The sequence below is a fragment of the Salvelinus alpinus genome, chromosome 5, assembly GCF_045679555.1.
Source record: "Salvelinus alpinus chromosome 5, SLU_Salpinus.1, whole genome shotgun sequence".
NCBI lineage: Eukaryota > Metazoa > Chordata > Actinopteri > Salmoniformes > Salmonidae > Salvelinus > Salvelinus alpinus.
In genome coordinates this window covers 52,317,681-52,330,903 of record NC_092090.1, presented here as the reverse complement: position 1 = coordinate 52,330,903, position 13,223 = coordinate 52,317,681, and the positions used below count along the sequence as shown (strand labels likewise).

At 40.0% G+C, this 13,223-nt stretch overlaps 1 protein-coding gene across 4 annotated transcripts in view; it reads right to left on the bottom strand.

Annotated features, from left to right (window-relative positions):
* LOC139575073 (NLR family CARD domain-containing protein 3-like) overlaps positions 1-13,223 on the bottom strand; it is a 188,840-nt gene that overhangs the window by 32,465 nt on the left and 143,152 nt on the right. For 3 of the 4 annotated variants that reach the window (XM_071400057.1, XM_071400054.1, XM_071400056.1), the window contains exons 2-6: positions 11,412-11,479; positions 11,079-11,177; positions 4,152-4,268; positions 3,836-3,920; positions 3,478-3,706 (exon numbers count right to left, since the gene is read on the bottom strand). In XM_071400057.1, the coding sequence (XP_071256158.1) occupies positions 3,478-3,706; positions 3,836-3,920; positions 4,152-4,268; positions 11,079-11,161 (514 nt within the window). In that variant the 5' untranslated portion in view covers positions 11,162-11,177; positions 11,412-11,479. The remainder of the gene's footprint in view (positions 1-3,477; positions 3,707-3,835; positions 3,921-4,151; positions 4,269-11,078; positions 11,178-11,411; positions 11,480-13,223) is intronic. The other variant, XM_071400055.1, reaches the window with a different exon arrangement.

Below are 13,223 nucleotides of genomic sequence, written 5' to 3'. Positions count from 1 at the left end.
CATGACAAAAGACGGAACTCCAGCAATGGGGCCTGAGGCACTGGGCGAAGAGCCAGGTGATCACAGGTCAAGTCACATGGGGCCTGAGGCACTGGGCGAAGAGTCAGGGGATCACAGGTCGGCTGCTCCCTCGCCCATCAATACTCCCCTTAGACAGTCAGGTGACACGCCGGTGCGGGAACCCGCAGTCCTCGCAGACAAGCCCCCTGTCTTTTCACGCTACGGGCGTTTGTCTCAGCCACCAAAAAGACTTAATCTGTAGGTTGCCCATCAGGGTTGACAGAAAGAGATAAAAAAATGTTTTAAGTTGTTACCTGAGAAATAAAAAAAAAATAAAAAATAAAATACTAAGTTGTTCATGTTGGAAATTATTACTAGGTTTGTTTTGTTAATGAATTGACACCTGTCCTATTTTATTAAAGGGAAGATGTTATGGGTGTAAGATGGCACAGTGATGCCATCTGTTGGTAAATGTTCATTACTGCAACTCGTGTATTTATACCGGGGTGCTTGAGATACCCGGAAGTGTCATGATGTACAGAACAAGGCTGGTTACTCGCATGAATGTCTCTGTCTCGTCATTTACCATTCAAACAGCTTTCTCCTATAGATCTCAATTTTTATGGAATGGTCTGCCTACCCATGTGAGAGACGCAGACTCGGTCTCAACCTTTAAGTCTTTACTGAAGACTTATCTCTTCAGTAGGTCATATGATTGAGTGTAGTCTGGCCCAGGAGTGTGAAGGTGAACGGAAAGGCTCTGGAGCAACGAACCGCCCTTGCTGTCTCTGCCTGGCCGGTTCCCCTCTCTCCACTGGGATTCTCTGCCTCTAACCCTATTACAGGGGCTGAGTCACTGGCTTACTGGTGCTCTTTCATGCCGTCCCTAGGAGGGGTGCGTCACTTGAGTGGGTTGAGTCACTGACGTGATCTTCCTGTCTTGGTTGGCGCCCCCCCTTGGTTTGTGCCGTGGCGGAGATCTTTGTGGGCTATACTCGGCCTTGTCTCAGGATGGTAAGTTGGTGGTTGAAGTGGCCCTCTAGTGGTATGGGGGATGTGCTTTGGCAAAGTGGGTGGAGTTATATCCTTCCTGTTTGGCCCTGTCTGGGGGTATCATCGGATGGGGCCACAGTGTCTCCTGACCCCTCCTGTCTCAGCCTCCAGTATTTATGCTGCAGTAGTTTATTTGTCGGGGGGCTATGGTCAGTTTGTTATATCTGGAGTACTTCTCCTGTCTTATCCGGTGTCCTGTGTGAATTTAAGTATGCTCTCTCTAATTCTCTCCTTCTCTCTTTCTTTCTCTCTCTCGGAGGACCCGAGCCCTAGGACCATGCGTCAGGACTACCTGGCATGATGACTCCTTGCTGTCCCCAGTCCACCTGGCCTTGCTGCTGTTCCAGTTTCAACTGAACCCTGACCTGTCCACCGGATGTGCTACCTGTCCCAGACCTGCTGTTTTCAACTCTCTAGAGACCGCAGGAGCGGTAGAGATACTCTTAATGATCGGCTATGAAAAGCCAACTGACATTTACTCCTGAGGTGCTGACTTGCTACACCCTCAACAACTACTATGATTATTATTTGACCATGCTGGTCATTTATGAACATTTGAACATCTTGGCCATGTTCTGTTATAATCTCCACCCGGCACAGCCAGAAGAGGACTGGCCACCCCTCATAGCCTGGTTCCTCTCTAGGTTTCTTCCTAGGTTTTGGCCTTTCTAGGGAGTTTTTCTTAGCCACCGTGCTTCTACACCTGCATTGCTTGCTGTTTGGGGTTTTAGGCTGGGTTTCTGTACAGCACTTTGAGATATCAGCTGATGTACGAAGGGCTATATAAATAAATTTGATTTGATGTCAACAGTCTGTAGAACGTTGAATGAAGCTTCTAGTGTAATGTGGGGCCGGGTGGGAGCTGTTTCAGTCAGTGGTCTGGCAGAGTGCCAGTTCCTGTTCACGCGCATTCCACATGATATCGACTTGCGTTCCAGTACTTCTGTAGACACAAAGGTATGCTCCGGTTGGAACGTTATTGGATATTTATGATAACAACATCCTGAAGATTGATTCTCTACTTAGTTTGACAAGTTTATTCGACCTGTAATATAACTTTTTAAAGTTTTCGTCCGAGTTCGCCAGGACCTGCGCGAGTGTTTGGACATGTGTACTAAAGGTGCTAGCAAAAGTAGCTACTTGGACATAAATACCGGACATTATCGAACAAAACAAAATTTATTGTGGAACTAGGATTCCTGGGAGTGCATTCTGATGAAGATCATCAAAGGTAAGGGAATATTTATGATGTAATTTCGTATTTCTGTTGACTCCAACATGGCGGAGAAATGTTGTTTACATCTGAGCACCGTCTCAGATTATTGCATGGTGTGCTTTTTCCGTAAAGTTTTTTTGAAATCTGACACAACGGTTGCATTAAGAACAAGTGTATCTTTAATGCTATGTAAAACATGTATCTTTCATCAAAGTGTATGATGAGTATTTCTGTTATTAGATGTGGCTCTCTGCAATTTCTCCGGATATTTTGGAGGCATTTCTGAACATGGCGCCAATGTAAACTGAGATTTTGGGATATAAATATGCACATTATCGAACAAAACACACATGTATTGTGTAACATGATGTCCTATGAGTGTCATCTGATGAAGATCATCAAAGGTTAGTGATTAATTTTATCTCTATTTCTGCTTTTTTGACTCCCCTCTTTGGCTGGGAAAATGGCTGTGTGTTTTTTGGACTTGGCAGTGATCTAACATAATCAAATGTTGTGTTTCGCTGTAAAACATTTTTTAAATCGGACACGATGGGTAGATTAACAAGATGTTTATCTTTAATTTGCTGTATTGGACTTGTTAATGTGTGAACGTTACATATTTCAAAAAAATATTTTTGAATTTCCTGCGCTGACTTTTCAGCGGAATGTTGTCAGGGGTTCCGCTATCGGAACGCATGGCCTAGAAAGGTTAATGAGAGAATCACTGACATGATGTCAGCTGGTCCTTTTGTGGCAGGGCTGAAATGCAGTGGAAATGTTTTGGGGGGAATCAGTTCATTTGCATGGCAACGAGGGACTTTGCAATTAATTGCAATTCATCTGATCACTTTTCATAACATTCTGGAGTATATGCAAATTGGATGATACAAACTGAGGCAGCAAACTGTGAAAATTTATATTTGTGTCATTCTCAAAACTTTTGGCCACGACTGTACAGACTGGTGTGACTGATCACATTATTATTGGTATTATTAACGGTATTATAATTCTCCCTCCCTCCCTCCCTCCCTCCCTCCCTCCCTCAATGAATCACCACAACACATCCCTGCTGCTACTTGACGAGGTCATTAGGTGTTGTGTTAAGGCTGCTACAATATCATTGAGTTACACAGCTACTTTAGCTGTACTTTAGCTACAGCTTTTAAATGTTATAAAACATCATTCAACATGATGCAGACAGATCTTACATTTCTCCAGTGTGTCAGCAAGCTCCTTCTGGTTCATTTTCCTCAGGACGTGCAGTGTGATCTTCAGAGCCCCCTCTCTGGCACTGCTCTCCTGCTTCTCATCTTCAGCATTCACCACTTCCTTATCCTGCTTCTGACTCTCAAAGCCTTCTGGGAGTTCTGGACTAAGAATCCTCTTGAACATCTTCAGCTCGTTCTTCACAAATGTCATAATATTCTCTTCAAGCAACTGAAATAAATCAAGTAAATAAGTTAAGCAAGAGAAGAAATGCTTTCTCATTAACACATTAAGGAATGATTGACAGACCAACTTTACTTGAGGTAAACAAAAACAAATGTACATAACAGGACCACATACATTGAATATGGAAGCCAGGTCTGTTTGATGACTCTGGGAAGACTGACCACTGAGAATCTCTGACTCTGATCTCTCCTGTTGGTTTCTGTGGACAAAACATGAGATTACATCTCCTCATCCAGGTAGTACAAACACACACAGGGAGGGAATGTTGTGTTTGTTTAATATTGTTTTAGGACTATGAAATGGACAAAAGGATTAGCCTATGGATTATGAAAACAACAAAAAGAAATGGTAAAATGGGAGATGAGAAATGAGAAATGACTAGAGACAGTGTTGTTTAACTCACTGACCATGAACCATGAGTTCTTTTTACCTTTGTTCAGTAGAAACGTCTCCCTCTCTAAACAGTATAGGAGGTTCCATAGACCAGTGACTCTTGATGGACACACAGCTGGGTACAGGGGAGGCTGGTCTCTCCTGCTTGATTGGGCTTCAACACAACAGAGACAAACATTACATCTCTCATCTACTCTGAGCTCAGATGGGGAAACATAAGATCAGTTTAATTCCAAAACACTATATATCCATTTTCAGTAATTGGATATATAGAGTTTTGGAAACTTCCGACTTCAAGTGTATCTGCCTCAATCTCGGAGAAATCAGTAGTACTGCTAGGTTTTACACAGTCAAATGTGACCGACCGGCTCGATTCTGTATTATGTAGCAAAATTTGCAATGGTGTTTTTTACATTGGATAATAGGTAGCCTAGTGGTTAGTGTTGGACTTGTAACCAAAAGGTTGCAAGATCGAATCCCCCAGCTGACAAGGAAACAATCTGTTGTTCTGCCCCTGAATAACTGTTCCTTGGCCGTCATTGAAAATAAGAATTTGTTCTTAACTGACTTGCCTAGTTAAATAAAAAAGAAACATTGGATGATGGTAGATACTCAGGGCTAGAAAATGGTATATCATACACTACAGTTGAGATACAATGGGAAAGTAATTCTGCTTTGAAAGATGATAAACTTGTAACCTCACTTTTGAGAAAGTGTCCTTTAAATGTTTTGGTACCTACTGGAGAGCTCTTCTTTGTCTACAGGGCTGTTACTTTGGCAGATAATGTCACCCATCTAAATAAATAGTTAAAATATATGCTGTTGAAGTCGGAAGTTTACATACACCTTAGCCAAATACATTTAAACTCAGTTTTTCACAATTCCTAACATTTAATCCTAGTAAAAATGCCATGTCTTAGGTCAGTTAGGATCACCACTTTATTTTAAGAATGTGAAATGTCAGAATAATAGTAGAGAGAATGACTTATTTCAGCTTTTATTTCTTTCATCACATTCCCAATGGGTCAGAAGTTTACATACATTCAATTAGTATTTGGTAGCATTGCCTTTAAATTGTTTAACTTGGGTCAAACGTTTTGGGGAGCCTTCCACAAGCTTCCCACAATAAATTGGGTGAATTTTGTCCCATTCCTCCTGACAGAGCTGGTGTAACTGAGTCAGGTTTGTAGGCCTCCTTGCTCGCACACACTTTTTCAGTTCGGCCCACAAATTTTCTATGGGATTGAGGTCAGGGCTTTGTGATGGCCACTCCAATATCTTGACTTTGTTGTCCTTAACTCTTCTTATGGGCAGGTGGGATGGTAACGTCTCACCTGGCCAACATCGGGTGAAATTGCAGGGCGCGAAATTCAAAAATACCGAATTCAAATATTTAACATTCTTGAAAATATATGTGTTATACATCAAAATAAACCTTAACTTCTTGTTAATCCAGCCGCTGTGTCAGATTTCAAAAAGGCTTTACGGCAAAAACAAATCATGTGATTATCTGAGGACAGCGCCCCGCCTACAAACACATGAAAACTATATTTCAATCAGGCAGGTGCAACACAAAAGTCAGAATTAGCGATATAATTAATGCCTTACCATTGAAGATCTTCTTCTGTTGGCACTCCATAATGTCCCAGAAACATCACAAATTGTTATTTTATTAGATAATGTCCTTCTTTATGTCCCAAAAATGTCAATTTATTTGGCGCGTTTGAAATACAGAAATACACCGGTTTCAACTCGCCCAACATGTTTACAAAGTATCTAATAAGTTACCTGTAAACTTGGTCCAAACATTTCAAACAATTTTCCTCATCCAACCTCAGGTACCCTAAAACGTAAATAATCGATACAATTTAAGACGGAATAAACTGTTTCTAATACCGGATAAAAACAATGTGAAGCGCGTTCCTGGTCACGCGCACCAAAACAGTAGTCCACCTGGAGTGACACTTACAAGGAATAGCACTACTTCTTCATTTCTCAAAAGAAAAACATCGAACAATTTCTAAGGACTGTTGACATCTAGTGGAAGCCGTAGGAACTGCAACCAGGTTCCCTAATAATAAAGGTATTCCAATTAAATTATTGGAAAATCATATGACCTCAATTTGTTTTATCCCTGGATGGTTTGTCCTCGGGGTTTCGCCTGCCATATCAGTTCTGTTATACTCACAGACATTATTTTAACAGTTTTAGAAAGTTTAGAGTATGTACTATGCATATCCTAGCTTCTGTGCCTGAGTAACAGACAGTTTACTTTGGGCTTTTCATCCGGAGGTGAAAATACTGCCCCCTACCCAAGAGAGGTTAAAAGGTCAGGGCTTTATGATGGCCACTCCAATACCTTGACATTGTTGTCCTTAAGCCATTTTGCCACAACTTTGGAAGTATGCTTGGGGTCATTGTCCATTTGGAAGACCCATTTGCGACCAAGCTTTAACTTCCTGACTGATGTCTTGAGATGTTGCTTCAATATATCCACATAATTTTCCTACCTCATGATGCCATCTATTTTGTGAAGTGCACCAGTCCCTCCTGCAGCAAAGCACCCCCACAACATGATGCTACCACCCCCGTGCTTCACGGTTGGGATGGTGTTCTTTGGCTTGCAAGCGTCCCACTTTTTCCTCCAAACATAACGATGGTCATTATGGCAACACAGTTCTATTTTTGTTTCATCAGACCAGAGGACGTTTCTCCAAAAAGCACGATCTTTGTCCCCATGTGCAGTTGCAAACCGTAGTCTGGCTTTTTAATGGCGGTTTTTGAGCAGTGTCTTCTTCCTTGCTGAGAGGCCTTTCAAGTTATATCGATAAAGGACTCATTTTACTTTGGATATAGATACTTTTGTACCTTTTTCCTCCAGCATCTTCACAAGGTCCTTTGCTGTTGTCCTGTGATTGATTTGCACTTTTCACACCAACGTACGTTAATCTCTAGGAGACAGAACACTTAAATGATGTCAATTAGCCTATCAGAAGATTCTAAAGCCCTATCATCATTTTCTGGAATTTTCCAAGCTGTTTAAAGGCACAATCAACTTAGTGTATGTAAACTTCTGACCCAATGGAATTGTTAAACAGTGAATTATAAGTGAAATAATCTGTCTGTAAACAATTGTTGGAAAAATTACTTGTGTCATGGACGAAGTAGATGTCCTCACCGACTTGCCAAAACTTTAGTTTGTTAACAAGAAATGTGTGGAGTGATTGAAAATGACTTTTAATGACTCCAACCTAAGTGTATGTAAACTTCAGACTTCAACTGTATATATAATTAACCAAATGTGTGTTTTTTATAGTTTGTCAGTTTAAATGTTTGTTATGCTATAAATTGATATTTTAAGGTTGTAAGTGGTAAAATTAACTAGAAAATGTTACATTTTGTAATTCTGAGTAATTACTACTTTAGTAAGGAATTACACATTATTCAGAACTACTGCAGCTGCTAACTAATTCCAATAGATGGCAGCATATGACCACAAATGACATCAAATGACATCATGTTTATTATTAACTTTTTTTAATGTTCATGTTTTGAAATTATACTTCCTTAATATAATGATTATCAATAAGCCTGAACATTGATTCAGTCACCTCTGGTCGAGAAAAATGTATTTTCCAGGTACATTCATTGGTAAGGTAATATTATGAAACTAGAACGTTCATTGTCAATTCATCAACCAGCATCGACCCACTCTGCCTTCTCGAGCAAGCAGATCCAATTAACTAGTTTTCATCAGACAATAACGTTGTTAAAAACGTCATGTGTTCAGCCTACTGAAGGCGAGTTGGTGCCACGGTGCTCAATATAACTATTAGGAGGAAAATTACCCAAAATCAGTAGTTGTTCTACGATTACTTCATAACTAGGGACATAAGGTAATATTATGAAACTGGGCTCCATGGCGGATGCAATAAACTAGTTTTTATCCGAAAAGAAAACGTTGTTAAAAATGGAATGTGTCCAGTGTTCTGAGGAGCCCCGAAAATAATATTCAAAAGTTCGGTCCTCGGACACAGAGGGGTTAAACACTACATTTAGGACACAGAGGGGTTAAACACTACATTTACCGACCATCTAGTGGAGAGAGGAGAACCGGACAGAGGTAGCCAGCATCCGTCAACGAGAGAGGGAGAAGCCCTCCACGGGATTTAACAGGTGGAAGAAACAACCGGGGAGCTCCATCGGTCCAACAAGAAATGCAGGCAGCTGGTGATGAAGTAGTGGTAGCTCGGTTAACTAGGATGCTGCTGGTAGAGTAACGTAAACTCACCACATTCGTACAAATGTGCGCAACCGCAACATTCAAACGAGGCTACAAAGAAAACTAATGGGACTGTAGCGACTGTGTTGACTTCAAAATCGGGGGTGTGAACTAGGTTTCTATTCAAGCGTTGATCGACATGGTAATGGCTCTATAGTATTGGAGAAAAGTTGAAAAAACGGACCCTCCGTTACATCGTGGTGTGTCATGTCGTAACGTACAGCACGCATAAAGCAACTATTTCTGTCTTACAATCTCTCTCCACCAGGTGTAGCACTTCTCTCATCGTTTAAAAACAAGAAATGGACAGTGACGGGGGTAAGGGGGGGATACCTAGTAATTTTTTGCGTCATCATTGCATGCAATCATCATTCTCAAAGCGGCTGTTTACTTCTAAGATCACTTTAGCACCGCCCTAAAAACCCGATTCAAATTCAACACAAACCTTCAAATAGGTATGTAATGACACATTATATAAACTCTTTATAGAATTGTATTTACATTTTAGAGGTGATAAGGTGATAAGTTAAACAGTTAGAGTGAAAAAAAAGCACTTTTCCCACATGACATCTCTCCTTCTCACTATCACGCATTAGTTTCGCTTCCCCACCTGCCATTTTTAAAAAGACCCGACGGGGCTCATTGCCTACTTGAATTATGCAGAAACGGGCAGCGTTTAGGTCATGTCATTTATTTTTTGGGAAAGGGGAGAAATTGTGCTTTACAATGGTATTGACATTACAGTTGATCTGGAAGTATTACGCTTTTGGGGCAGTAAAATAAGGGCAATTGTACGGACAAAGGCGATGTACGAGTTTACTTGAGTTTACGTTAGCTAGCTAACTTACCTAGCTGTTCCGACTAGCTTGGCTAGCTAGCAGGTTGTTGTCTGTCCCTCCTCTGATGATGAATCCGGTGAACCACAAATTGAAAGGAGGATAGCGGGTGAAAAGGATCTGGCTACACTCGTACTGTCCCTGACCATTAAGAAAAAAGCAAATTGAACAATAAACTTCGGCTTTTCATAACTGTAGCGAACTCCGTTAATCCCCAAGATCACCTCAGCCCACTCTGCGTGTAACCGGGCAATATGCTTGGCGCCACACCGTACATGGACGTGGACAGTTCTGTATGGGGACACGGACAGTTCTGTACAGGAACGCGGGAAGTTCCAGAACGCGGACATGAGCAGTGCAACACAATCAACTAAACCCAGTCTTTACAGTGGGTAAATTAGTAATATTCATATTTTTTTTGTAAAACAAACATTCAAACTTTTTTATAACAATATTTTGAGATCTGGGCCCATATCCACAAAGCGTCTCAGAGTAGAAAATTGGTCGTATAAGTGCTGAGAATAAAGACATTTTACACTGATAAAATAAAGCTATGCATGAAGTCTCTAGTTCCACCTAGTCGGCAGATATTTAGGACACCTCGTGGGCTGTCCTAAGTAGTTATTAAGAGTTAACAGCAGGTGTCTTGATAATACTATAGAATAATGCACTGAGTCAGTGGTTCCTGAGCCACATGTAATTGCTTTGTAGCAGTTAAAATAATGTTTTATATTTCTATATGATCAATAAATGTAGACCTACATGCAACAGTCTATATTGTGCTTTTGGCAATGATTTATGTATAATAATTATGTATAACAAGTGATACCATGTATGTCTGCATAGCATTTTGTCTTCATTTTGGCAGATTAACTCATGTTTATTTCTGAAGACTAACTCAGATTTTCCCCAAGTGGCTAAGGAGTTGGAGCTGTGGCCAAAAGGTGACTGGGCCAGGTGCTGGAAAAAACTGTCAGAATTGATCTGACCACTGGAGGGCAGCCTGGTTCAAATCCTCAAAACATGAACCTTTCGTAGATCAAAACTCTTGAGGTTCTTTTTCACTGAACCAAAAAATATATATAACTTTTAGTGTTTCCATATACTAAGGAAGTGAAAGAAGTCTTTTTGGTTCTATAAGGAACCTTCTTTTATAAGAGTGTATAATAAACATGTTTTTCTTTTGATTATTTAATTATCTACATCATGTTATTTCAAGATATCCCTTTGGAGCTCAACATCACGTTGTTAAAAAATAATCCTATATTGTTAATGGCTATAAATTGGGCAATTGAAAGCATCTAGGGGGTAATATGTGTTCCATGGAAATGAACATTGTATGGAACGTTGTAGGCAACATTATTGGCAAGGGATTGATGCCTACTATGACAAAACTATTTAGAGTTGTTAAACGGGTGTGAAGAGTGTGTTGATATAACGGTAATATTATAAAAAATCTGCAGTATTTTAAAAATTCTGCGGAACCCCTGCAGTACATCCACAGACTCCGGATTGAGAACCCCTGATTTAGCAGCTGCTCTTATCCAGAGAGATTTACAGTAAGTGCATTCATCTTATTAAGCTCCATGAGACAACCACATATCACAATCAAATATACAGGATACGAACATTCCATTCCAGCTAAACAATGGATATATAGCGATTTGCTAAAAAAAAAATATATATATACGGTTTTAAAATAAAAAGTAATACATATCTGAAAACTATGAATAAAAAAATCTGAGAACAGTAATATTGAAGGTACCCATAAGCAATAATTTCTGATGATAAAACAAATGTGAACATTTTTGGAAATAGCATTTTTGAAATAATTTTCTCATCTCACCTCTTAGCTTTGGTGTCATGTTCCCCAGAGAGACTCATTTTAGAGACAGGGCCTCCCTCCTCTCTCTCCCCAGAGAGACTCATTTTAGATTACTGACACCTAAACACAAAGAGTGGAGGCTGTTATAGCACATCATGATAAGTGATCATGATAAGTGATCATAGCCTTATAATAGTTTGTAGGTAGCCTAGACCGAAAAGAGTCTGCCCGTCTTTCCTACATAGCAACACATTTATTTAATGATACCATGTGCCACTGTTTCAACAGCCATTTTGTAACCGCGTGGGCTACAAAAATATTTTTAATTTCATATGAGGAAATCACATAACTTACAGTCACTGGTGCAGCCGCCTGTTTTCTTGCAGATGAAGTAACTTGCACAGGCAACTCATTCAACCAGCCTAAACAACAGTAAATAAAAGATGTCAAGTGGTCAAAAGTGAATCCAGATAGAGCCATATACATTCGAGAGAGGTATATTGCTACAGATGTTGGATCTTAATTTGAACCAGTTTGCTACAGCAGGAAAATATTCCTGCAGAAACAGGACATTTGAATTATTATGTAGAACAAAATTAATTAACAATTTTAAAATGGAAAAGTGGAATTTATCATCTTCAGAAACCTTTTTAAAGCTTAAATACAATCAAATACACGTTTTAGTTTTCCTGTAACAGGATGATCAAATTCAAATCCTACATCTGTAAAGACATGATGTCTTTATATAAATATGGCAGTTTGAGTTATTAGCAATGAAGTTGCAACTGTCAGCTGCTGTAAACTTCTGTGATTAGATGTTAAAGACCCTCATCTGAACAGTTTCTTTCCCTATGTTGTGGCCCTCACCAACTGGCAATCTGGCCTATAGAGACTAAAGGACTATGCTGTGGCCCTCACCAACTGGCCATCTGGCCCGTAGAGACTAAAGGACCATGTTGTGGCCCTCACCAACTGGCCATCTGGCCCATAGATGCCAAAGGACTATGCTGTGGCCCTCACCAACTGGCCACCTGGCCCATAGAGACTAAAGGACTATGCTGTGGCCCTCACCAACTGGCCAAATGGCCCATAGAGACTAAAGGACTATGCTGTGGCCCTCACCAACTGGCCACCTGGCCCATAGAGACTAGAGGACTATGCTGTGGCCCTCACCAACTGGCCATCTGGCCCATAGAGACTAAAGGACTATGCACTCTACGCTGCACACCACATCAAGCCATCTCTGAACTGAACACTAAATAACTGAACTATACTGCATTAGCACTCTGTTCATCTCTCTTAGATATATTTATACTGATACTGTAAATGTGGACATCCACTGTTTATCAACTTTATATCCACTGTACTGTATATCAACTGTATAGCCACTGTACTGTATATTAACTCTATATCCACTGTACTGTATATCAACTAAATAGCCACTGTACTGTATATCAACTGTATAGCCACTGTACTGTATATCAACTGTATAGCCACTGTACTGTATATCAACTGTATAGCCACTGTACTGTATATCAACTGTATAGCCACTGTACTGTATATCAACTGTATAGCCACTGTACTGTATATCAACTGTATATCCACTGTACTGTATATCAACTGTATAGGCACTGTACTGTATATCAACTGTATAGCCACTGTACTGTATATCAACTGTATAGCCACTGTACTGTATATCAACTGTATATCAACTGTACTGTATATCAACTGTATATCCACTGTATTGTATATCCACTGTACTGTATATTTGTATATCCACTGTTCATTCTCTTATAGCTCTGTGCTCACTCTACCTAGATGTGTATAATGTTGTACGGTAACTGTGTGTAAACTCTTCTGTCTGTATTCTGTATTCTTGCATCAACCACTACAACCACTACAAAACTCACATTTCCTGTTGCTGCAGGAATATTTTCCAGCTGTGGAAAAGAGGCTCAAAATAAGATCCTACATCTGTATGTGCAAGTGTACTTGGTGAATAAAGGTGATTCCTTACGAAAAATGTATCAACCCCTACAAAAATGTCCATTAATTATAATTCACATAATAATTCACATTTCCTGTTGCTGCAGGAATATTTTCCTGGTGTAGTAAACTGATTAATTAAGATCCTACATCTGTATGTGTAAATATACTTGGTGAATA